General features: G+C 44.7%; 1 protein-coding gene across 2 annotated transcripts; it reads right to left on the bottom strand.

Annotated features, from left to right (window-relative positions):
- On the bottom strand, positions 1-23,654 carry LOC144107484 (uncharacterized). Of its 2 annotated transcripts, XM_077640503.1 has the most exons (9): positions 23,566-23,654; positions 23,082-23,126; positions 17,544-17,665; positions 8,554-8,571; positions 6,396-6,485; positions 6,218-6,298; positions 4,031-4,123; positions 820-932; positions 76-188 (listed from the first exon to the last, which is right to left on the bottom strand). In XM_077640503.1, exons 3-9 carry the CDS (start codon positions 17,599-17,601, stop codon positions 162-164), a joined length of 480 nt encoding a protein of 159 aa, XP_077496629.1. In that variant the 5' UTR covers positions 17,602-17,665; positions 23,082-23,126; positions 23,566-23,654; the 3' UTR covers positions 76-161. The 2 variants fall into 2 exon arrangements, with proteins under 2 accessions (XP_077496630.1, XP_077496629.1); XM_077640504.1 differs by lacking the exon at positions 820-932 and having other exon boundaries at positions 1-188.
- Positions 23,655-27,095: the final 3,441 nt, after the last annotated feature.

The raw sequence follows: 27,095 nt of genomic DNA, 5'->3' as shown, positions 1-27,095 counted from the left end.
GCCTTCGCAGCTCCGTTGCACAGAAGCCCGCGTAGCGAGTGGGCGGAATCGGCCCAGGCTTTATTCAACCGTGGTTTTGTCGGCCATGGTTTTTGCCGACCTCGTATTAGCGTCCACCTTCTCGACGAGCGGTTTCGTCGAAGGTGGCCTCAGAGATTCCCCTATCGGTGTGGCCGTGCTGTTCCATCCTGCAAATGACATTCATTCATTCATGCAAAGTGCAGTTGCGGCTTATGGTTCCAGGACACATGCGTTAGATTAGAAAAAAGTACGCTGTCAGGAGTAAAAAAGCAGTTTCTACTTTGCAAGCGAGTCATGTATGTTTTGTGACAGAGATTGAGAAGATCCTTCTCTTGAAGAAGTCCTAGTCGGGCTGGTTGGTGCATGTTGATGCAAAGCACATAACAGCGCTGTGCAACGTATCCCAGTAATTAATTTGAATTGTTCTCTTCTTTGAAGTGTTTTTTTTTTGTGGGGGGGGGGGGAGAGGGGTCGGTTTGTTTCGCCATTGTTTCGGTTGCTTCCAATCATTTGGTGCTCCAAGCATCGCTGTCGACATTGCTGAGTGGTCAGGAACCCTGTCAGGCACTGGTTAATGCCTTTTGTCCCTGACCCTTAGTTTTTTCTGTAATGTGATAACTAAAATGCTTCAATAAACCCAAGCTCAAACAAAATTTAGAAGGGACGCAACAGAAGAACACAGGCACAACATACACAGCGCATGTGTTTCTGTTCTTCTTTTCCGTCGCTCCTCTTAGCGCAGTCAAGTCGTGTCCTTCTTGTTTCTTTATGCGACAAAAAAAAATTACCACTGCTTACCCTTCCCCGGCAATTCGCAGAACTGTTCGTCGCTGCTGTTGCTGGTATTTCGGAGATTTGGGCAACACTAGTAGGCAACGGCATCACTATTGTGTGACGCGTGCGTTCTCCTCCTGCACGAGAATACTCTGAGTATTACTTTAAGCTTGTTGTCATATGCCGCGTTACCTATGCTTGTGGTTGAAAATGGGAAGGTCTTTCTCCGTATTTGTCTAGGAAAAGTTTACTATCAGCGTCAGCGCAGAAAAAAGACTGTAATTATCGCACAAACAATAAATATTTTTGTGCAGTGTGAAACGGAGTGGTGGAAAGACGCGGTCGCAAATAAAAGACAGATAAAAGATGAGTGAGAATCTCGCTTAAAAGGGTTAGAATGGTCTGCTTAATTTCTCTGCGCTCCAATTACCTCTGACGTGGCGCCACTTGCATCCGCGAGGTGCGTGCGAGATTTCGTGATGGAATGGTTTACAGTGATACCGGAGTAGAAACGTCCTTGTTGACAATCTTTGAATGAACAGAATACAGGCGCTACAGTCCCTTTTCTTGTCCAGCACTGTGCTTTAGACCCGTAGGTATTTCGTTTTTTGTGATCAAAATGTCTATGATATGCAGGCACGAAGAGTGCACCTTTTAAAAGAAATTCTAACTCAGAAAATGCTTCTGCATATTTATAGAAAAATATTTCTGCCCTCATGTTGGCACCTGTCCTGGCAGGTAGGTAAACCAGGGGATTTAGTCTTTGAGGAGCAATTATGCGTTATCAATTTCTGGTGACGTCAGAGCGACGGCAGCATCATGCTAAATAAGCAACCGGCCAATCACAAAAATCACAAGTTAGTTGGTCCCACGCCAAAGATAAGAAAATAGATGGTGAGGTCCGGTCATCAACCAGCAAATGATCGGCTCGCTTCTCACAGACGATCGAAAGCCGCGGCTACGTCAGCACACAGTGACCAATACGGTTAATGGGTCCTTATAGAATACATCTCCGGGTACTCAGCTGAATAACGTAATCTTCCTGCGACGTTCAGTCCTCTTGACGAAGTGCTTGTTATAGCTTGCGGTCGATCAGAGTGATGAAGAGGTTCGTCAGTGCTGGGGTTATGCAGGACTCGGTACCGATTCCGATTGTCGGGACATAGGTGGCGCTATCGACATAAGCGTACCGCGGGGTCAGGTGAAACGACACAAGTTCAGAGAAGTTGCTGACATTGGTTCCAATTTGGCTCTGGGGCTTTGTGCTTCTATAGAGTCGCTACTTTATTCATCTGCTGTGGACACGGCCGCCTGAGCGTACGTTAGAGGATATATTGTATCTTAAAGATGTGCACACTAATGGTGGATGTGCTGACAGATGAATAGCTGGCAGCGGCTCTGCTCTACAACTATAGGGCAAGCAAAGCCTAGCACTAGCAACACACTTCGTCGTCTTCCCGTTAAAAAGCAGCACTTTGCCCTTATTGTTGTACACGCCTACGGCCATGACAGTATCGTTCAAGTCAACCGAAAAAGACATCCACTAAAAAGCACGATGACTGCAGCTAACCGTGATGCGAGACTGAACTGAGACCGAGCATAACGTGTTTCTGACTACGCCGTGAAAATTGACTTGGTGTGAAGAAACAGTTAAAAAGATATCGATGGGGCTGATGGAAATGCGAGCAGCCATTGACAATATCGAGAATCGAAGCCAACGAAACGATGCGGGTGTCTATGGACTGAATGCAGACGACAACAAATTGACGATGTCACTTCTCAAAAATGTCACTGAAGACTATAAACAGCCAAATAGGGGTGATGATTCATAGCCTTGAGAGGTTTCATCGGTGCTGTGACACAAAAGAGCGATAACAACAGTCCGATGATTCACCTTTTTTACCTTGATAGCAAATATTCCAAGAATGGCCATCAAGTAAGGTACGGGCTTGTCTAAGTGATGACTACCTCCGCGACATTGGTAGAAAGAGTGAGAATTTGTGAGAATATCCAAAAGGAGAGTGAAGGCGCGGGGGCGATACAGAGAGCAGAGCGGCAAAAAAAAAAAGTATACCAAACAGGAAAACAATGAGGGTAAGAGCGAGTTTCTTGTTCTTTTGTGTTCCTCTCCCTCTTACATGTCGAACATTCTTGAACAATATTTTTGAATAATGAAAAACCCTAAGGTACTGATATAGAAATATTGAGGATAATGGTCCATTCTTAGAATATGTAGCAAAATCTTTGTTTTTTAGTGTGTCTATCGCTCGCATCGAGGAGTTAGGACTGCTTAGAAAAGTAATGTGGAGCGCGTTTGACGATAGCAGAAACGTTTATAGCAAAAAATCTCAAGCCTGTCGATGGGAGATCTTCGGATATAATGATTCTTACGGTGAAATCTTACAGTGTACAGAAAACTGTGTTCATAAACTCTTTCCCATTCACAAATGATTTTGTACAGACTTGTTGGATATGTTTTCTGCCCCGCCCTTTACTTCGTTGTTATGATGAGGTTTGTTGTTCCTTGGGCCCGTTTCTATTTGTGTCGTTTTTCAAGTTTCGCTACTTAGAAATAAACGTTCAACTGGTGATGAACGCTCTTTCTGCGTCTCTTTCATGTGCCTTAGTCCTCCCGCGCTACGTTACACTTACTGCGCAAGAATTGTAGTTGCAATTTGTACGACTTTACTATGGCTTTATTGGACAACTACTGTTCAAGGCTGTCAACTATGGAAGCCGTGCATAGGAATCTTCAGAGAGAGCTTTCGTCAAGCTGCAAAACGATGAGGTGACTGCCTCAACTAATATGTTTCTTACAAAAATTGCACACTGTGATGTCAGGCAACAAAATGTTACCAGAGAAGTTTAATAGGTCTATATTATCGAAAGCATTGACAGGGTAAACTTTGCACCATTTCAAGAAACATATTATATCTGGGGGTAAATATAGCGAAGCTTCACATTCAGGCTCGTAATTTCTACCACTTGGAAAGCTTTGACACGCACCAGAATCACGACACACACCCATTTCTGCATTTCTTCAGACACGAGTAAGATTTTTCCTTCAGATGCCAGTAAGATTCCATGAGCCAGCGATCTAAAAAAAAAACAGCAATGCTCTGTTGTCTCGTTACTAATGACGCAGTGGCATGATTTACTGACTGCACAATAAGTGCACCACATTCCTCGTGCAGGGGGTATTGCCTGCTTCAGTGGCAGGAGTATATATACGCACCTTCGGATGCATTCGACGTCGCCCTGTCCGGTTCGGAAGCGTCGATCGTCCACTCCTGGATGCGGTCATTGTACGACCTGCCGGTCACTTCATCTGCGAGTCGGTGAACAAGGAACAAAGAATGAACTCACCTCGCTGAGACGCAAGCTTCGGAAGCATTTGGAAGGCTTGTTTTACACTACCCCAAATAACGACTTCGGTCATTGATTCATTCAATGTATGAAATAAACTCGTGCCGCTATCCATGATCTCCTATTTTCTCTCCGTACTCCAGTCCCCGCGCAGAGGACAGGAAGCCAAATTTTTCAGTGAACCGCATTTTTTTAGGGCCGTCAGTAGCGCACTAGTAACAAGTTAAGTAGACCTTGTTGAGTTAATGTGGACAAGATAGATTGCCTCTGTAGCGGTAGCTAGGAGAATGGACAACTCTCGAAAGGGAGGTTAAGGATTCTTCTTTGAATGAGCGATTTCATAGCGCTTTATAGTGTCTAACCAACTCTTATCGCCCCCTTTGAACCCCATATCGATTTTTTCCGTTCACCAGAGAAAGGCTGCGAGGACAGTCCTGCAGGGAATACTCAGGCGTTGGGAGCACATTGGACCCTTTTGAATGTGCGCAGGAGTGACGCGAAGCCGTCGAGGACAGACGCTTATTACGAATATGATTATTAGTTGTCTCTTGAGAGGGACGAGACGTTCACTTACTAGGCGACGCAGAGAAGCGCCGGATGCATACGTTCAGCCAGTGTTTGAAACAGTGCGAAGGAAGATGAACAGGGCGCTGCGCCGTGTCTCATAAGCCAGCGCCCGCGAAGCGAGCCACCCGTCGCCCTTGACTTTACCGCGAACCACGCTCGAACACTTGCTGACACTACTCATCAGACTTCTTTGTAATGACTGAAACACTTTTCTGCCGCCGCCACCTTCACGGAAAGCACAAAGGGGATAGGGGTGGTTGAAGGGCACATTTTAATTTTAGTACATGGGTTACAACTGCGCTCCGACATTGCAAGGCGGCAAGAAGACGAAAGTCTGGGGGCCTACTGAACGAATGCCATATGAAGCGGTGTAATATACGCGCCTTGCAATGAATTACAGCCATTTTCCGGTACCGTATTCCTCCAATAGGAACTCAAGAATCACGATACCACGACCTTATGCTTTCAGTTACTCCACCAGCAATATGACAGTTCGTGGGCCAGAAGAATGCCTTGAAAGGACCCCGATATTTCGAATGCATGGGCGTAACTCTCGTAAAGCAGTAGTTTACAAGGACAAGTGTTTAAAAGCGGTCCTCTTTTTTAGTCCCGTTCGTGAGAAAGCTGCTCACAAAATCGGCATCAGTAAAATGTCCACGAGGTTCCTCAATAGAAAAGCCTGGTGATCAAAATTAGATTTTCTGGATTTCCTGAAAACTCAGTGTGAGCAGAACGCGAAAGAAAATGGCAGACGTATGTTATGCGTCCAGGCGGATGTGAAATGTGAGGATAACGCCCATCGTTAGCCTCCTAATTAACTAAAACCAGTCAGTAAACATTTTAACGGCTCCAGAAAGCGAGCAGATTTTTGTTGAAAAATAAGTGCTAGTTGCATCTCTACACTAAACCATTTAGCAGAATTTTGGCAGAACACGCATGTTCGGAGATAATTGACTGTTAGTTTTAAACTCATTCCTCGTAATTACGCATGCAACCGGTTGGCTGTCGACGTGAAACTCCTCCCTAGTGATACGCAGCGGCTGCGAACGGCGATTATCGTATTTCGTTGCCCGTACTGCAAAGGGAACAGTGATTATCAGCTTCTCCTATTGCTATCCGTCATTGGCAGACGAAACACCAAGCGCCGCAGCCGTGTCACGTTGCCAGTTCTGCACCGCTTGTCGCCAGCTTGCATGTGCAACTTGGAGGCGAACATGTATGCGAACACTCTCCTGCTCGGATAACTCCGGCGAATGATAAGTGGCCTAGGAATACGACTGCCTCTAAGTTTAGAATGTAAACACGCACGCTTACTCCACTGAATAAAATATGATTAATTGTTTTTAGCTAATTAGGCGACATATTATAATTATACGTTCATATACTTTTGTCTCCTTTCGTGTACTGTACGCTGTGCTTTTTAAAAATCCAGAAAATGTTGTTTTGAACATCCTGTGGTACGCCTAACTGGAAGCAGTATAGGCTTTACCGGCTGATTCATCAGTGGTCGTTGTTGTGGTTCGCCTTTTCCGGTGCTTATGTCGCCTGGTTCTTGCTGTCGAGGATGCTCCTGAGATTGAGAGCAAAATACAGAAAGAGTGCTCTCAGCTCATAGTTGCCAATTAATGAGACGCATAACACGCAAAGTGTTTGCCTTGCGCTCATACCATCGTCGGCAGGACTGGACTCGGTGGCCTCCTCGAAGAAGGAAGACCGCCTCGTGACCCCGTCTTCGGGCTTGTCCGCGGTTGCCATTTCTGGATGGAGTCAAGAGACCAATGGACTCCTCAGCGCCTGCTTAGCGAAGCGGAGAGCTAAGGCGCTACGCCACGCATATTCCGGGCCCGTTGGTGATTCAGCCATCGTCATAGGCATAGAAAAGTTTCAGCTTATGCCTGGGCAGAGCACGCCACAAAGCTCCAACTTAATACCCTTCGGCTCCGTGATTTTCCATAAGTTCGTACTCCCGGTGACTTTTACTGAAACGTCTGCACTGCGCATGTAACCATTAACGTTGATCGCCTGTTCGGAATTCGCCATCGGATGTTTCCTAACGAGCTTCGCCATTAACTATAATTACGTGCAAAGCGTTGTTTACATCTAAAATTTAAAACGAAGCGTAAGTTTTAAACTGCACCGACAACAGCCTGACTCACGCACTTGCAATATTTCAAAACACTGTGTTCGCTCTGTACTAACTAATTACGACACCAATGCAGGTGTCTCTGTGGACCAAAATGTTGGCTTTCCCGGCATGGCTGTTGACCATCGTTAAAGCACAGTCGACCCGATGAAACGCAGAATATACAGTATGGTGGACGGAAACACAACCCAAGAACCGCACTGTTTTCTCTTCCACAGCGCAGTTTTTTTTTCGCTCACTCCTCCTCGTCCATTTTATAGCACTGAAATCATATCTTTTAACCTAACAAATCGTTATCCCTCTTCTGCCTGCACTACATGTCTCGCCCAAACCGATTCCGATTTTTTCTCCCTTTTTTATTTTTTTCTAGGAAAGATTTAACGTGAATGTTTTCCCCAATACCCGTACAATGCTTCATCTACAGCTGGCTGAGCTGTACTAAACTGATTTTTAAACATTTTTCTTGAACTCCGGATATCAGACCCCGCCTTAGCACCGGCAGAATACATCAGTTATGAACTTTACTGCAGATGGATGTCAACAGGCTGCTGTTCATGACTTAATTCTCTCAAATTGACGGCCACTCACCACTGTTCTCCTATTTTCTTTCACATTGTCTGGGTCCGCGGCCTACATATTTCATGCAGAAGTGCCTTGCAAGTTCAGCTTTCTCGAACAAAAATTTTGAAAATTGGAGAATTATAAGACACTGTTATGGAAATATTGAAGGTAATGGTCCATTATTCTGATACGTAGCCAAATCTCCCTTTTAAAAAGTTTCGAGGAATTGCATCGAAAAGTTAAGATAGCCATAGAAAGCCAATGGGGAACACTTTTGACGACAGCAAAAACGTGGATAGAAAAAAAACTACAAGACTTCCGACGAGTGGTCAGAGGCTATAGTGATTTTTATAGTGAAATCTTGAAGAAACTGCGTTCATTAAGAGTTTCTCGCTCAAAAATGCCTTTGTTCAGAATTTATGGGCATGAATACTCGCTATACCGGGTGTTAAGAGGGAGATTTTAAGTAATTTTGAAAAATATGATTCTTGTGGCAAAATATCGCTTTTGCTACATGGTATTGCCAGGGTTGGCGGACGCCAGAAAACCGGTGAATCATGTTAACTAGTAGGCTGGTTAACTAATTTTCAATAATTAACTTGTCTAACTAAGTTTGGTGCTGTGGCTCAACAAAATTTGACTTTTTTGACTAGTTACGTGCACTGGAGGGGTTGCTTTGCCTGCATATTTTCGAAAGCGCGTGTATTTTCGCACGATGCAGCTAAATTTTGTCCAATCACAGCGGCGAGGTAATCGCGTTTACGAAATTCTAGAAACTGATATGGCGGTTACTAACGGCCGGCTACAAGTCTCTAATTGCATCTACGCAACTAGACACGTAACTCTAAGTGTTAAAACGGTAATTATTGAAAATTAGTTAACCAAGTTGATTCACCAGTTTTCTGGTGTCCACCAACCCTGGCAATACAATGCAGCAAAAGCCATATTTTTTACCCTATACCTAGGACAACTGCTAAAATATAACTGATCAGCTAATCTCGGTTTCTCTCGCACGATTATGCCCAGCACATGATGTTTTACTAAATGCTGTATATGCACAAGCAGTACGCTGATGATGATAAAAAAAAAACGCCACAGGCAGGTCGCAAATTGGCGCTTACCCAGAAAGTTCTTGTTGCCTGCAATAAAGAACAATGCCCACATAATGAATACATGGACGATAACATCAAAAGCAAGAATAAACCGGATTGAGGCAGGAATGGTTTAAAAATCTCCTCCACTTCGTCATGTTGCATTGTTCGCAAAAACCACGCCAGCTGCTTGATCGCAGTGGCAAAAAACCATATGGCAGCATCTCAGCCAGCAACGAGGGGGAAGCAAATTTTGCGGGGAAGGAGGAATCGTGAGCTCTTCCGCTTCTGCCGTTATAAATGCACCGGGCCCAGATGACGCAAAGACCCTTTCCGGAGTAATCGGCGTCGTGTCATTCAGTGGCCAAGGACGGAAAAATCGAATTTGGGGCTCAGAACAATCGGGCGCTTAGATGACCGCATGTGCGTGCTCACGCATTGCACAGAAATAGTTACCGCGGAAAACATGCCATTATACTTTTTTTTTCGCATCAGAGGACAAAAGAGAGATTGAAAGAATGCTGCAAGGAATACAAGGATATAATCTCTCATAGCCAAGCGGAACCGTTGTGGAGCCGAGGCTGTTGGTTTTATTATATGCGGATGGATTGTATACAGTCGTCCACACACCTGTCTGTAGCGCTCAGAGGGCAGGCTGTATTGTGAATTTGGGATAATCGCTGTTGCCCCCTGCCAAGACCGGTAGAGTTTTCAAAGACATGAGTTAAACAAGATCCATGGGAATGTGCATGCACGGCAAGGTCTTGTTTCGGGCCCTATAGGCCAGCCGTGAATGTCGCATGTGAGCTGCTTGGTGTACCGTTGGACCGCTGTACACAGGTCTGTGAAAGACTGTACATTTATCTGATAGGTGATGAGGCCAACAGTCACTCGCAAATATTTTTTGAAACGAAGGCAACACTGAAAGATTTTGACTAAAACCAAGTAAATCGGGTTTCATAGTATTAGACGATACCACTAAAGAGGCGCTAACAATGAAAATTCATGAAACACAGGGTAAAGGGGTAGAAATAGCTCGTAGTAGGAATAAACGCAGAAAACCACGAACAATCTATTAAGGAGAAAAGAAACTGAACTGGAACGGTAATGAAGCGTGGAGCACTGTGGGCGCATAATAATCATAAAGCGCGGTGAGTTATCTGAAGAGGGGCAATGATGCCAGGGCGTACTTTTGTTCATGCGGTTTTACGATAATATCGGGAGTTGACAAAATGTACTTTAGCCCTTTAGGTTGAAGCTTTATGTGACGGTTACGAGCGTCGAAGCTGCCTCGTTGGCTCAGTGATTAGGCGCTTGGCTGCTGACCCGAAGGACACGGGTTCGATCCCGGCTGCAGCGATCGAATTTCGATGGAGACGAAATTCTAGAGGCCCGTGTAGCGTGCGATGTCAGTGCACGTTAAAGAACCGCAGGTGGTCGAAATTTCCGGAGCCTTTCACTACGGCGTACCTCATAGCCTGGGTCGCTTTGGTAGGTTAAACCGCCACAAACCAGATACGGGCTCGAAAACGTGCACAAAATAGGTAAACACAAAGGTGATGAGCCCAGACCAGTCATAATAAACATCTCTGACTAAAATGAATGGATGCTTGCACCGTAAAACTGTTCGCAGCTGAAATGACCGATCATTTCGGTTTATGTTATGTTTTTTAAGTCCACATTAGGTAAGCCATAGCCTATGGATAAATGTGGCAATCTTTGGGAGCATGATGAGCAGTTCAAATCCGAGGGCAGCAGGTTGCTATTGACCACGGTCGGCTTCGTGTAGATAGCGATATCTGCATTTAGAATGACGTCAACTCGAAAGCGGTGAAACTAGGCCAGCCTATCACAGCTAAAGTGTCTGCAAGATTCGAGGCCAAATCACTCCGGGCTTCTTCACGAAATGCAAGAAATCTTGCTAATAAAACAAGTCAGCTTCAAGTCTTTTTCTTCACGACCCCCATATCCTAGAAATTATTAAAAAAATGGCAGTCATCTCAAATTACATACTCTGAAAACGTTATCCTTACCATCAGACAGTGCGGCGAGACCGCGGTGGAGTGGAAGTAATGCAAAAAGAGAACTCGAATACGCTTTAGCAGATAATATTACAGACCACGAAAGTATTTGGTGCGAAATAAGTTATCGCGACTTTTTCACTCTTCTCGTTCCCGTTTATAGACCCCCCCCTTTGAAGCCCGGCATCCTACAACGAAAAACTGGCTGAGAATTTTGAAGGCTTAATAAGAGCCAATCAAAAATGTATTCTCGCTGCTGACTTGAACTTGCCTGAACACTGGAATTCTTTAGATATTCAGAATTCCATTATGTCGAAAGTGCACGTATCAATCAATCAATCAATCAATCAATCAATCAATCAATCAATCAATCAATCAATCAATCAATCAATCAATCAATCAATCAATCAATCAATCAATCAATCAATCAATTTTATTTCCTTAAAGACCTCTTTTAAGGGGCATTGCATAAGGGGTGGGTCCAACATTTTCTGTGATAGCAAGTAATCATGCGTTATGATGATGACAAATAGCTGTAGGCTCTACGCGCGAAGTTCGCGGGACAGATTATCGCTGCAATGTCAGCGGGAAGGCCATTCCAGTCCGCGGCGGTGCGAGAAAAAAATGAAGCTGCGAAGGTGACGGTGCGCGAACGTGGCCGGCTGATCTGTAGTTGATGGAGAGTGCGGCAAGATATGCGTGCCGGAGAAACCATGTAGGGCGCAGTTCGTAGATGGCCGTAAAAAAAACTTGTGGAATAATAAAAGACTGGCTGTGCGGCGGTGCAGCTCGAGTGGCTGTATGCCTGAAAGCGATTTCAGATATGTAACACTCGTGCTATAATGGTATGAAGAATGAATAAATCTAACGGCGCGGTTTTGCAAAAGTTCTAATGCGTTGGTCAGATAAGCTTGATGTGAGTGCCAAATTGGTGAAGCATATTCTAATTTTGATTTCACAAGTGATTCGTAAGCTAATAACTTAACACCCACGGGCGCATCACGAAGGTGACGTTTTAGAAAACCAAGAGATTTGTTAGCTGACGAAATGATGCTATTTATATGCTTTTTCCAGGAGAGGTCAGCGCAGAAGGCTACGCCTAAATATTTGTATCATTCTACTGGCAGCACGGGAACGGAGTTATTATGATAGAAGGACACGAGCGGGTTACGGCGACGATGAAAAGGGAGTACGTTGCATTTCTGAGGGTTAAGTTCCGTTAGCCAGATTTTACGCCAATCCTGAATCTTGTTATGATTGTTTTAGAGGGATAATTGATCAGAGATGTTATTAACTGTTTGGTAGAGAACACAATCGTCAGAAGACACGCGAATTTTACATGTAACATGCGAGCACAAATCATTTATGTATATTAAAAACAGAAGGGGACCTAGCACGGAACCCTGAGGGACGCCAGATGTTAGAGGAAGGAAGCTGGAGGTGTGTTCATTTACAAAGACGGACTAAGTGCGGTTAGTTAGGAATTCTTTAATCCATTCGAGAACAATAGGGTCGATATTAAGGTGAGATAACTTGTGTAACAGGCGTTTATGAGCAACTTGGTCGTAAGCTTCTTTAATATCAAGAAATAAAGCGTCCGTTTGTAGGTTAAGACATAGGTTGGCATGCAGGTCATAGATAAAGAGGGCTGGTTGAGTATCGTAAGAAAAGCCTTTCCGGAATCCGTGCTGCGCAGGATGAAAGAAATTTTTCGCATCCAAGTAGGCAATGATATGGGAGAATATGACGTGTTCCATGAACTTGCAAGGTACACTTGTTAAAGATATGGGGCGATAATTTAAATGGAGAATTTGTGTTACCGGACTTGAAGACTGGAATGACCTTCCCATTTTTCCAACCTCGAGGGAGTGGGCTAGAAGAGTGACTGCTGAAATAACAAACATAAATATCTAGCACTGGTGGGTTTAGTATACTTAAAAAATTTGGCGTTGATACTATCTAAACCTGCAGAAGATGAAAGTTTCATTTTATCGATTAGTGACAGGATACCAGAAGTGTTAAATTCAAGAGGCGACATGGAATCATCAAGTGTTTGGCATAGGAAATGGCACATCAGATTCATTAGTGAACACTGATTGAAATGCAACATTGAACATGTGAGCATATTCGACATGACTAAGTACGTCACCCGCTTCAATTGTGATACTGACATCGTGTTTGTGTTTTGGGTTGATAATGTCCCAGAATTTCCGAGGATTAGTGTGTAGAATTTTAGGCAAGTCCTTGCTAAAAAAAGAACGTTTAGCGTTCAGGGCAGATGAACTATATTCCTTTTCAACAGCGTGATACTTATCCCAGGCCGTCTGCTTAGTTTGTGCTTTGGCTGCGCGAAAAAGACGCTTCTTTCGATTCTCGAGACGTTTAAGGGTTTTAGTGAGCCATGACTTCTGAGAATTCTCTCAGAAGGTGAACTTAGGAATGAACCGATCAGTTAGTTCAGTAATTTTGTTCTTAAATTTAGCCATATTTTCTTCGATAGACCGAATATGAAAATAACTGTGGCAAAATTGAAAGAAGGCATCCAGTTCATCATTGATCTCTGTATAGTCACCCTTGTCGTACAAACGGATCGTCTTTTTGAAAATATGGCTCCGAAGCGGAGTTAGTGCTATATTGGCATGAATGACTTCGTGATCGCTTATTCCAGGAAGGATCGTAACCGACTTAACACTTTCGGGATGGCTGTCGAGTAGTAAGTCTAAAACGTGAGCGCTGGTTTGTGTTATTCTTGTTGGAGCCGGGATAACTTGTGTAACGCCAAAGTTCAGGCAGACTTCTATGAAATTCTTGGCTTCCACCGTGCCTGATGCTGTAATAGTGTTAGTATTCCAGTCAATGCCCAGGAAATTAAAATCACCAAAGAGAAGTACATGTGACTTTTGATATTTAGCAGTAATTTCACACAGCAAGTTAATAAGTTTCTCTGAAAAGTCCGGGGTACTGTGCGGGGGCCTGTAACAAAGACCAAGAAGTACTGACTGAGGAGGACAACGGCAGAAAAGCCATATTATTTTGAGATCAGAAGAAATGGAAACGACTGAAAATGGTAAATTATTAGAAAACCCAATGAGCACTCCTCCGCCACGAGACCCCTGACGATTCGTACGGAAAAGCTTAAAGTTCGATAAGTCAGCTAGGATTTCACTGTTCTTTATTTCGTGAGTCAGCCAGGTTTCGGTTAATAGGAGGATGTTGCTATTGGATGAGCGAACAAGACTGGAGATTTCTTCCCTCTTAGGAATAAAACTGCGGATGTTCGTGAAAACTACGGGAAAAGAAGGCGTGGACTGAGATGTTAGTCGAGACATGGGCCTGGAGTGATGCTGTGGGGCGCTTTTTCTAGGTGGGTGCTATAATATTTCTTTGATGGTTTCCGAGGAGTTGTCATAAACGTATCGTGCGCGGCCGATAAACAAGGTTTTGCATCTAAGCATATAAGCCGTAGATTTGCTTTTTGCAAAGGTTATAAGTTGCTTTCAAGCCTTCCTAACAGCCGGCGAGAAGGCCTCACCGGCGCTGTATCCAGTATTTTTTCCATTGGACAGAATATTCAGCTTCGTTTAGTGGGAGTGAAATTTGACAATAATTGGCCTTATTTTGCCAGGTGTCTGACGGCCGAAGCGATGCGCGCGCTCAATACCGATTGGATCAAGTGTTATATGTAGTGTACCGGAACAATGACTGATTACAGCTTCCTCAGATTGTGCGTAAGTTTCTGCAGGATCAGTGTCAGGGATGCTATAAAATATTACATTGTTCCGACGTGACCGGTTCTCAGCGTCATCAATGCGAGCTTCAATGTTCTTTATCTGAGAGCACATTTCCGTTGTCGCTGTCTCCATCGAGTCAAGTCGCGACTGCATCTCTGTGATAAGTTGGTTTTGTGCCTCAAGGACACACATGCGTGCTAATAAGTCAGCGATTGTCGCATCTGTTGCCGTAAGTTGATTTTTCATGTGTTGTATCTCTGAGAGAAGTGTAGATTGCCCGGTAGACAGTTTCTTTAGCTCAGCAAGCACGGTTTCAAAATCAGTTCCCGGGTTAGATTCAATATCTCCAGCCAAAAGTAACAAGGACCGAACAACATGAACACATTAAATACCAATACAGATACAGCTCTGTATGCGGCTCTCTTGATGCGGCATTTTCTCGCGATCTAACACAGCGCGTTACTGCTCCGACACGTATCATGGAGACAAGTGCGACGATCCTGCACCTTATATTGCGTAGAACCTTTCCTGGAGGTTGTAACATGTCTATTACATACGGCATTGATGAGCACAAGTCAGTCCATATATATTTAAACGCGCATAGCCGCAAAGTACGGCCGTCTGTAAAAACATTTAGGGATATTTCAGCTGCACATGAGGCATCAGTTTTTGGTATGTTGCATTTCAATCTTCCCGAGTGCGAGCACGGAGGAGACGTCTGGTACCTTTGTAAAAGGTTCAAGGCTGTGGTCACAGAATGCAGCATGAACAGATTTCTCGTCTTGCGGAGTCAAATAGTGAGGCATCACAATCCTTAGACAAAGGTGATATTATGCACTTAAACCGCGTTTAACACGGAAGCGAAAGTTAAACGGTTGCAATGCTGCTCTACGTACTCTCAAAGAAGAGCTAGTTTTAGACTACAAAATTCCCGCGAAAACTTCTACGGAACAACCCTTTCCTCTTTCATGAAAGATTAACCTGGTAAGTTTTGGAGCTTTGTGTCCAGTAGTAAGTAGGCTATCCATCAGCTATGCATTAATTGTAACGGTTATTCAACGTTTAAAGATACTGCCAATGAATTCAATATTACTTTTTTAAGGGCATTCACACAAACTTCTACCTTGGCATACCACCCCAATGTTAATGCATCTCCATCATGTTTCAACGTGCCGAATTTCGTTATAAGCTGCGATGAGATACTCTTATAAAATATAAACAAAAAGGTAAGATGGTGCCGACAGTATTCCTAACGCGTTTCTTCATCGGAAGTCTGAGATATTTTCTTACTACGTTCACACCATTTTCAGTGCCTCACATGATCAGAGCTGCCTGCCTAGTGATTGGTTAGTTGCTAGCATAGTGCCAGTCTTTAAGTTTGGAGAGAAATTAAATGCCGGAAACTACCAACCTATTTCGCACATATGCACGTGTTTCATGTTGCTTGAGCATATCATAGCCCACCATGTATTCAACTATCTTGAATCAGTCAACTTCTTTGTAACATTTTACCATGGTTTACGCAAAAATGTATCGACTAAGCACAGCTATTATCCCTAATTTGCGACTTTTCCCTGGCCATTGATAACCGCAAACAAATAGATGCAGTTTTTCTGGATTTACCAAAGGCATTTGATTGTGTACCCCACAGCTTGCGTACTGAAAGGCTAAAAGAAATTGGGATGCCGGAAAAGCTTGTCAGTTTGTTGCCAGCTTACCAACAGAATCGCAGACAGTGCAGACTATGGTGGAATTAAAGTGCTTCCAGATTCTGTCCAATGTACCCCAATGATCAATGCTGAGACCAATATTGTTTCTCGTATACGTCAATGATGTTGCTCAACATGTTGATGAAGGCATCACTGTGAAATTTTTTGCTGATGATTGCGTCAATTATTTTGTCACTAAGAATTCTTCCAACTAGCGACTGTTGCATAGCAATGTAAACTCGCGGACTGGTGTGAACGAATTGTGATGAACGTTCACTTTTCAATAACAGAATCCATGAGAACTGCAACAAAGAAACACCCCTCACAACACGTTTAAACATTTGGAGATCAATGCATAGATCAAGACACTTCCATTAAATATCTAGGTTTAACGATTACTTCTGATATTTAATAGGATATGCATCTTGATGACATATGCTCGAATACAGGAATTTGTGCTACCGGTTCAGGAAATCAAAAGGTTCCCCGTCAAGCGTGAAACTTGAAGCATATCGCACTGTGATTCGACCAGTCCCAGAGTATGCCTCTGTGGTGGGATCCGTACTATACCAAAAACATTGAACAAGTTGAGCGTATGCAGCGGCATGCAGCCAGGTTCATTTCATCCACTCATGGCAAACGTTCATCAGTTACTAATATGTTGAGGCAGCATAAGTTGGAGCTGGTCAATTTGTGCTAAAATTTTTGTACTCGCTGTAACACAACAAAACAGGATTGCCCCGTGAGCCATTCACGTTTTCTGCATATCAACCATCATCAAAATTGCACCACACAAAAGTTGTACGGCCATATAACGTCAGGACTAAAGAATTTCAGGAATATTTCTCCCTTACACAGTCGAGCAATGAAACCGCTTGCCTGATTTGATTGTTGATTGAACTGACATAAATACTTTTGAGCATTCTTTGCAAACTAATAATTTGTAACCCTCTCCTGCTTGGGCAGCACTGCTGCCTGAACTATTTGCAAGTAAATAAATAACAGGCAGCAGCATTAAATGAACTCAGCGACGCCTGCAAATCAGCCACCAGTGCTTGGACAGTTCGATGAAGACACAAAAGCCAAGATCCATTCTCCGCAAGCAGCTTTTCGGTCTCGATTAAAAATTCGTAGAAAAGACCAGAATGGAGGGTGATCGCTTGAACTGGTCGTTCATTTCAGAAGGCGGAGGACAATTGTTCGGCACTCAAGTCAGAATGCCGTGCTTCATTCTGACCTATATCGATTTTGCTCGTCTACATTTACGGACGGACATTCGACGCCGTCAGCGCTCATCATTTATTCTGGCCTGCAAATTTGAAACACCCATAGGGCCGCCTTATTCGCCGGAGTGTGCAATGGCAAGTGTTCGGGGTCACTGCTGTCAACCAGTTCGGGCGCGAGCACTACGATGTAGACTGCCTGTTACGAACCCCGCCCTCTTCCATGGGTGGATACTCGACAGCAGGGTGGATGTCCACCCCAGTTTTGAACCTTGAATCGCGAGGGGAGATCCAACTGAAGTGGAGGTTAGTCGTCCCGCCGGGGAGAGCGCTCACCTCTGGACGGGAAGGCGACCAGCAGGGCGGCGATGCAGATGCAGGCCACAATCAGCATCGGGATGGCGTACAGCACGGCCTGGATGCGCACCGCACGGGCGGACGAGTGTGACGGCGCTTCCCTGCGGGCGGAACACGCGCACGCCGTTTAAGACTGGAAATCATTGCAAAAGACGTGACCACTGTTCAATTGTTATGGCGCTTCCTTCTCAGGGCTAGCACAGCGCTGGTAAAATGATGAGAATAGGGAAGGTTGGTGTTGTTTATTACGGCACAGGAAAAGACCGAGGCTTTTCCCAAAGGACCTGCGTCTGGTGGAATAACTGATCGTAGTTAATGCATATTAAAGCACTCGATTATCAGTGAAACGAAGGAAAGGAAGATATATCCTTTGCGGTTTTCTTAAAAGTGGCTTTGAGAAACCTGGGAATTTATTCAGAAAATATATATAGGAGCCCAAAAAAAATCCAGGGGGGCACTTTGTTGACCTAAAGTGCGGTGAGGCGGAAGCTTTTAGCGCGGTGTTGCTGCTTGTGTCGCTGATGTGTGGTGAAGATGTTGACAAAAGACTGACTACAAAGAGCGTTTAAGTGGCATCCTTCCAGATCGGTGTTCAGGAGGCGTCTGGATTGGGACGCAGCAGAGTGTTGCAGCGTTGCCAAGAAGTCCGCGAAACGCCATCGCCCGTTCGGCGCGACGCCTTGCCGCTGGACAATTTAAGGAAAGGAAATCACGCCTGTCTCCCATATCTCAGTGGACACCCGAACCGCGCCGTAAGGGAAGGAAAAGGCTTTAGTTAGAAGGAAAAGGCTTTAGTTAGTTGCTGGATGTAATGGACGCAGGACAGATCCATGGCCGCGAGTGTGAGCCATTGAAGGCTTTCGCCTTGAAGTACGGACAGGAGGTAGTGAGGGGACGGGACCAGCACACGTCCAGTTCCCTCTCACTACGTCAGCGTTTTTGCTCTCTTGCATGCCTTTTCCAGAATATGAGCCAACAGGACCGGCTACAAATAGTTCCCTGGGAAATCAGTCACGTAACCGTTTTAGACAGCAGACAAATTACAGAACGTAGAAAAAAATAGAACCCCATATGACCGGTCCGAGCCGAACCTACGACCTCCGCGTTTCGAGTGCGGTATTCTGCCAACTGAGCTATACGGAGGCTGCTTCCTCGCCGTCTACTTTTTGATGGATCTGCGTTGCATGTTGCAGTTCTGCAGTAGATCATTTGATAGAGCTGTGCGCGAGACATGTTTTGATCGCGAGTTTGGATCCCATCGGAAAATTCGGTCTCTTTAGTACCTTCTCTATCTTAGCTCTCAAATATAACAATCACGCAACAAATTTGACAGTATAATCATCACCACCGTAGAAAAAAACTCACCATTCATCTACGCTCTCCTTGGTTCCAATTGATGTCGGCCCCTTTCATGTGCATATCTTGACGACACGTACCCTTCTCTGCTTGGCTGCCAGGGTTAAGTTTAAAAGATCGTATTCTGCAAGGAACTACTTCATTTGAAAGGGACACTGAGAACAACTTCTTGCAATTTTTCTTCTTGACACAAACTGATTATTAACTCTTCGTGACGTTTGTTAATTGGGCAGCAAAATAATTATCTATCGTTGTGGAAACTGAATTTGAAAATGTTACATTTGTTTTCCTGTTACTGGAATCAAACTCTGGTTGATAAATAAGGAACTCCGTGATCATCCCCGGAAATGAATGGCATTGTGGCAGAACCTCAGTGATCTGCGCCCAACAACATCGTCCTTAACGTCACTGCACTTTGCTCGTGGACAATGCCAGTGGCAGCAATGAGTGTATTACACTTTTTCGCCATTTCATACTTTATAAAAATTCTCTTTGAACTTAAAGAAGCCTTTTATTACTAAAACTATGTGATCAAGTGATGCAGGACAACTTAAATTTGTCTTCAGTGTGCAATTATTTGAACAAATAAATACCGTAACATCTGTAGCACTAAAACCGTACAAACGGAAAACAAAGTCACGAAATTTCGCCTGCTGAGGAACATCAGTGAATGACTGAGTTGGTTCCATTGTGCTACATTTACTATAGCATCGCATTTCTCTGGCTAACATTCAAAAATGCTTTCCCATTGCAAGCAAAGGTCTTAATCGTCGGGTACTTTTCTGTTCATGAAGTGCGAAATTTGTAGAAACTACAGCTGGAAGTTCTAAAGTTTGCTTAGCTTTGGTATTCTTCAGCTCGCAGATTGACTACAGCATAACTTCTTTTTCTTGCAAGAATCGACAGACTGAAGTTTTCCGTGCTGTGCTCTGAAATAAATGCCTCAATGACACTACATCATCTTAACGCCACAAAAATTGATGCAAAGCTACCCAGTATTTTTTGCAGAAATTAGGCAAGGATTACAAAACCTTCCATTATGATGTGGCTGTAAGTTGGATTCATTACGTACCAAACCAAACCAAACCAAATCATTACGTATGTCAATTTACGACGGCGAGTTCTGGCAACTCATGTACACGTAGCCAGAACTTGAAGCATCTGCTTTCGAGTTCCGCATGCCCTAGTTCTTCTCTTGTCGCGACAGCCATGTGAAAACAAGGTCTTCTTGGCTGAGGTTCCTTCGATTGATGGTTCCACAAGGCTGGCATGTGTTTGCGGAAGATGCCACCCTTTTTCAGCTTCTTGTTTGCTGGCGCCCCGTGCAGCAGTATGAGGCGTGTCACAGTTTTGGTAGTGGTGCTCCTGTCCTTATCTTATGCACCAACTTTTTTTTTATTGCGCACGTTTACAGTGAAACACGGCTAATAAATATGCATTCGGTGGCGAACCTATTTAGCAGAGCTTAATTCAGTGTCCCGACTGGTAGACGTAATGAATGGCTGGTTCCGACTGCATTGCCGCAAGTTTTAATGCGAAAGCTCTACGAGGTCTAACAGGCCCACCGAGTTTGTGTGAAGTTTGACCTTGAAGGTGACCTTGGCTAAACCTAGCATAGCAACAGCCCAAGAAAAAAAATAAATATTGTCGCGACTTCGTTTCGAACCCGCGGCGGCGCGAACAGATCAACTTCGCTGACGAGGGCACTATGCTATTGCCGCATTAGGTCACGCCTCGTGTTAAGCTGCAACACACTCTCGCGCTGTGCATTTCACATCGTGGTGTTCATCCACTTCCATATGCGGCGCGAATTCATCACATCACCTTAACTTTGATCATTACCTGAGTTCAATATCGTCGCCCGACGCGCCGACGGCGCAGCACAGCAAAACCATGAGTCAACCAGGCTAAACACATGATTTTCAAGTCTACTCGGTTCAGCTACGTTAAATCCCTGTCACTTTTTGTCGGTCTCCCATAATCGATGAGAATGGCTTTTGATTATGAATTATTATGCAAATATTTATTATTACGATTGACTCTTAAGCAAATTGATTCTGTGATACCGGTTTAAAGCTCAAGATCTATTTCAAGGCTAACGACATGTTGTTGCGTGTTTTGCGGTTTATTCAAGAGCTCTTTCACAGGTATGACTAAGCTCGGAATATCGCGCATTCCATAATTACTGAGGTAAAGAAATAATTTGCGATAGATTCCCATACTTACGAATAATATTGTTTGACTGTTGGGAAAAAAAGCGTAGTGAACAAACTCAAGCAAAACTTTGTCTGATATGCTTCGAGTAACACCCTTTTATATGAAGTAATCTTGGTTCATCTTATTTTTTTACGCTTGCCAACAAGCGAGTGCAGTACGTGGAAGTTTTAATTCACAAGTATATGACTTCATGATGTTATTACAATAGTATAAGCGTCAAAGTTGCGAATATAGGCCTCAACAATCAGCTCATTCAGACAAACTCAATGGTATAGATGGAACAGGTACTACGTGTAGTATCGGCCGAAGCGGCCGCACGAAGAGAAAAGCATCATCGTAAACTGGGACCAAAGACACAATTGAACGCGCACAAGTACAACCAATCAACAAAAGACTCAATCAAAAAGTACACATAAACACAAGCAAGCGAACAGCCAATGCGTCCATTCGAAACCAAACCAAAACAAATGGATACAACGCTACGCTTTCGCATTGTGGCGTTTGGCTGCTGGCATTCCGTACACGGACAGGCTCCTTAACCCATCAGTAAAAAAATATAAAGGAATCAAAGCAATAAATTATAATCTCGACAAGCTAGTTATTGCGTCTAATTCACAAGCCAATATTCAAAGATACGTTTGTGTCGCTGGAACGAGAAAAATCCGTAAATCGCCAATTCGCGATAATTTACATTGATTAATTTGTGCAACTAGTCTGAGTGGAGAGGAAAACAGTCTAGAAGGTCTTTGTATGGTCTTTGGCATAAATGTCGTAGAAAACGTTCTCGCTTGGCCACTGGGACAGAAACTACCTTGTCATCAGTCGCCTTCTCCCTCTTAATTTGCAATGGGAGGTTTTGGCACAGGCTGTTCTAATTTCCTTCCATCAGTTCTATTATGCTATTCTGAAGAGCCAATTCAGACTACCTCTTGTTCTTTTTCCCGCTTCCGTTGCAGTCATCACTCTTGCTGTATTAAACGAGTGATCTCTAAAAACGTGTGGGGATTCGGAGTCATGCTGTCACGGTCACTAGTGCACCAGCCCAGGGTTGACGGCAGCGAGTAAGATGCTCGTTGAAGCAGAAGCTTCGACCCAAGCAGCAAGGGGGCACGCCTCAGGACTTCGCTGACCAAGAGTTCAATAAATGCACCCGTATGCGTCTGAATAATTGCGGCCATCAATATCAATGATCATATGGTCCACTTCATGCGGTGAGGAAAAACTACAGTGGGATGGGGGAAAGGAACTGCTGTGGAGGAGGTGGATAGCGATAGGGAGGTATGCGCTGTCTTGGAAAGTAGTTTTTTTATACAGAGCTGGTGACATGCTCTCATTAGTGAGGCTTCTTTCTTGCGTCTCTATAGTTCAAGGTTTTGCTTGTGCAACAGCTCTCACGCGAAGAGTTTCTGTCTAAACACACGTCATTGATGTATTTTAAGAGCTTGATGTACAAATTATAAATGAAGAAAAATATCAGTTTTCCAGGATAATTGTCTTCACCAGGCATTGAATGGCGCAAATGTCCAAAGCCGCGAGTTTCCTGGAAATTGAAATAAAAAAAAAATTATTCGCCGCATGGTGGTGGTTCAACCGTTTGGCTTCGAAACACATAATTTCCGAATGAACAAGGAAAGTGCATCATTTTTTTTCAAAACTATTCTCGTTCTTCCCGCAACATTAAGAAGATTTTAACCGGAAATACTTAGAACACTGGCTCCAAGTCGCGTATTTTCGCCCCCTTTTCCTTCACTCAGCTCACTCTGACTGGTATCAAAGGTTTTGATAAGAAAGCGCTGGCTACTGAGAACACACTGGCACCAAAATGTGTCTGCAATTTCTGTGAAGTAATGTGTACACGGCACGCAGTCAGTATCGAGGAAATTCACGGCACTGCTCGTTAAGTGGCTATAGGCTGCTGTGCTACAAGAACTCCATGGCACTTACTTGTATCGCCGTACGCACTTTCGTACACGCTGGTCTCGTCAGACGCTGAAGGAATGAAGAAACAATGAGTTAAATATCAATACAATGTAATAAGCTGTACTCTTAACTTGAAATGTTGTTGGCGGCCTCGAGTATTTCACGTCAGTGGTCGCAACAAAGGACAAAGCACTAAGACACAGTACGAAACAAAGTATGAGGTAGTTTTCTAGGATGAATCCAGCGTTCCTCGGTGAGTGACTGGCTAGAAAGAACGCGTTAAAACAACGTGCCCTGGAAAAAAACGGCTGGGCGAAAACAAAGGAATCAGCCGTGCATGTCCAGCACACCTCGTGCTTGGTTACATTTCGCGCTTTGCTTGCTACAGTAGGTGGTGCTCTTGCCGCCAACAGTGATGCCGGCTGCGCTTTTATTCTGAAGGTTTCCGTGCGCTTCGAAATGCGGACGCAGTCAGAGACGGACGAGGCATGCACGCACGTGTACTTACACCGGTCGCTCATGTCAGCCAGGCAACTGCGTCCGCCAGGAAGCGCTTCCCTTCTTCTTCTTCTTCCTCAGCGGAACGACCGGCTGCAATCACAGGGCGGCGCTTATTTGTGAAACAAGCTGCCTATTTTAAAATAGGGACTTTCAGCCCGGCCTCGCGAAGTCTATTCGAAACAGGCTATGAGTGTTTCACTTTCACTTTCTCCCCGAACCAGTCGAAAGAGCCCAATAACGGTTCAAATCAGTATCGAAAAAATTCGATATTTTTTTCCAGCCCCATCCGATCTTGTGAACGCTTTGTATCATTATCCTTTATTTTCGCTGCCCCAGCTCAGGTGCTTCAGTATCGAAAGCAGATGCCGGGGCTAGCAAAAATCTTATCCGTCATTTTTGTTATTATTTTAATCAACCACTACTGATTTATAACATTAAGAGGACGGTGACACAGTTTACGTGGTTGAAAACGTAGGTATAGAATGCGTCGCTTTTTACGATGTGAAACACGACATGAACCGCGATGCACAACGTGCCTGAGAGATGGCATGTTGTACATTGCATGTACAAAAGAGCTGCGCTAGCTGTTCCTCCTCCATGTGTTAGTTATAGCTAGAGCTTCTCTCTTACATGAAGTGCAAGTGGCTGATTGAGTGGTGAGCGAGTGGACACCTCACCGTCAATCTTGTACAATGCCACAACCCATCCTTTCTTCATCTAGATGAGTGAACAATCCGTCGTGATTTTTTTCAAGCAGCTACGACGTGCTCTGTCAGTAGCAGTGGGGTAATAATGCATGTCTATTTCCTGGCTTCTTATTGTAAGATTTAATTATTTAAGAATACTGCGCTAACAACTAATCCCGTTGTGTCAAGAGCTGAGGAGAAAAACACGTCTTAAACATCGTTCACAAGGTTAATGAACTAAAAATTTACATCGCATGAGAAGAAAAAAATCACCAGACGAAGAAAATAATAATGTACAGCAACAACTTGCAGCAAAATTAAGAACACAGAATGAACACAAGTCAGGCACAGTTGCTTAGGGTTGGCTAAAAATCCCTAAGGGAAACCTTCTAGCCTTAAGAGCACATTCTCGCGCTTGCGAGCTGGTTGTCTACGCATACAAAATGATTTGAAATTCTACAAGAAGCAACATCTATGGCAGTGCAAAGTACACTACAAAACTAGAGACAATTTGTGAAGATACAGAGATAAAAACTACGCAAGGGATTCTTTACAAGATCATCGGATAGCGCATTCCACATTGTTACAGCTTGGGGACGGTAAAAGAGAACCAAAATGGCTCAGTGTTAAACCGGTATCACATTTGAAATATAGCGTGTTTAGACCTTGTGGTTTTAGTATTAGGCGGAAATAGATACCTAGTAGCATCTGTTCAAAAGAGAGAAAATGTACATAAGACAACAATGTCTTTCCATTGCTAAATGTTGTAAGAACGACTTTCTTTAAGATTTCTGCCGATGAGTTATAACGAGTGTAGTTGATGTATATAAAGCTCAACGTCCTTACTTGCACTTTTTCTAAATTACGCTTACTTTTCTTTATATAGGGGAACTATGCAATAATAGTGGAATCTGGAACAGAACGCTCGAGTGTCGTGCACGCCAGCAGTTTGCTCTCCGGGAAAGCAAACATGAGGAAGCGTCTAAGTGCGCAATGTGAAAAGAATGCCTCAGATTTAATACATAGTACGTGTTTATCCCACCTGAAGTTGTATGTATAACATATAATATATTACTAATTATTTAGAATTTTTAACCATATTGTTGCGGGAAAGAATATATTTACAGTTATTTACAAAAACGAATGAACAGCTACGGGCGGCACTCAGAACACAGCCTGAGATGAGTTCTCGTCTTCTTCCTCGTCCACTCGTTCACTCGCTCAATGTCGTCGTCGTCGTCTACCCGCTGCAGGACCCCCGGCTGATGAAACGCCGTCTCGGCGTTAGAGTGGTGGCGTAGGAGCGTCGTGATAAGGTTTGAGGCGGCATACATGGACGACGTCGGTAGAGGGGCCAGAGGACGATGGCGAGGACGCAAGGGGAGCAATTTCATAGTTCACGTCGGTGACTCGGCGCACCACACGGTAAGGGCCACGGTAGTGAGAAAGGAGCTTCTCGGAGAGACCGACGTTGCGCGACGGCGTCCAGAGAAGGACGAGTGATCCGGGGTGATATTCGACGGCCCGGTGCCGGCGGTCGTAGGCGGACTTCTGGGAAGCTTGAGAGGCACGGAGCCGACTACGGGCTATTTGGCGAGCCAACGTGGCCTGGGCGATGGAGTCCTGAGCGTAAGCAGTGGTGGGGACTGGAGAAGGCGGCATGAGTGTGTCCAAAGTCAATAGGGGGTGCCTACCAAACAAAAGGTAGAAAGGGGAATAGCCTGTTGTGTCTTGCCGTGAAGAGTTATATGCAAATGTCACATAAGGCAAGGCTGCGTCCCAATCGCGGTGGTCCGGTGAGACGTACATTGCTACCATATCGGTGAGCGTACGGTTGAACCGTTCCGTAAGCCCGTTGGTTTGTGGATGGTAAGCTGTCGCGAGCTGGTGCTGCGTGGCACACGAACGAAGAATGTCATCAATCACTCTGGACAGAAAATAACGACCGCGGTCGGTGAGCAGTTGACGAGGGATGCCATGGTGAAGAATTACGTCTTGGAGAAGAAAATCGGTGACATCGGCAGCGCAGCTGGTGGGCAAAGCACGCGTGATGGCGTACCGAGTCGTATAATCAGTTGCGACAGCGATCCACTTGTTATCGGAGAGGGACGTGGGAAAAGGGCCAAGAAGGTCGAGGCCAACACGGTGAAAAGGTTCCGGAGGTACGTCGATGGGTTGTAGAAGACCGGCAGGCAAAGTGGAGGGCCTTTTCCGGCGTTGACACAGGTCGCAAGCGGCAACGTAACGCTTGACGGAACGATACAGACCAGGCCAAAAGAAGCGGTGCCGCACTCGAGCGTACGTGCGGGACACGCCAAGGTGGCCGGCTGTCGGCAGATCGTGCAATTCCTCAAGGACAGAAGAACGTAGATGTTGGGGTATGACGAGCAGCAGCGGAGGACCGTCGGAGCGTAGGTTGCGGCGATACAAAATGCCATTCTGGAGCACATAAAGTTGCAGAGACGGAGATCGGTTTGCAGAGCGGAGGCCATCAAAGATAGGCTGTAAAGATGAGTCGTTGCGCTGTTCGTTGGCGATATCAGTGAGAGCAGTGATAGCTAAGAGGCAGGGTAGGGTCTCAGCGTCTTCGAGGTCAGTTGGCTCCACAGGGTATCGGGATAAACAGTCAGCATCCTGGTGGTGACGACCGGACTTGTACACGACAGAGTATGAATACTCTTGAAGGCGCAAAGCCCAGCGACCAAGGCGACCGGTGGGATCTTTTAGTGAAGACAGCCAACAGAGAGCGTGGTGATCAGTGACGACAGTGAATGAGCGGCCGAACAGGTACGGGCGGAATTTAGCGACAGCCCAGACAAGGGCGAGACACTCGCGCTCAGTAATGGAGTAA

Source organism: Amblyomma americanum, chromosome 10, assembly GCF_052857255.1.
Source record: "Amblyomma americanum isolate KBUSLIRL-KWMA chromosome 10, ASM5285725v1, whole genome shotgun sequence".
Lineage (NCBI taxonomy): Eukaryota > Metazoa > Arthropoda > Arachnida > Ixodida > Ixodidae > Amblyomma > Amblyomma americanum.
Note: the sequence above shows the minus strand (reverse complement) of the source record. Positions and strands in the feature narration are given on the sequence as shown.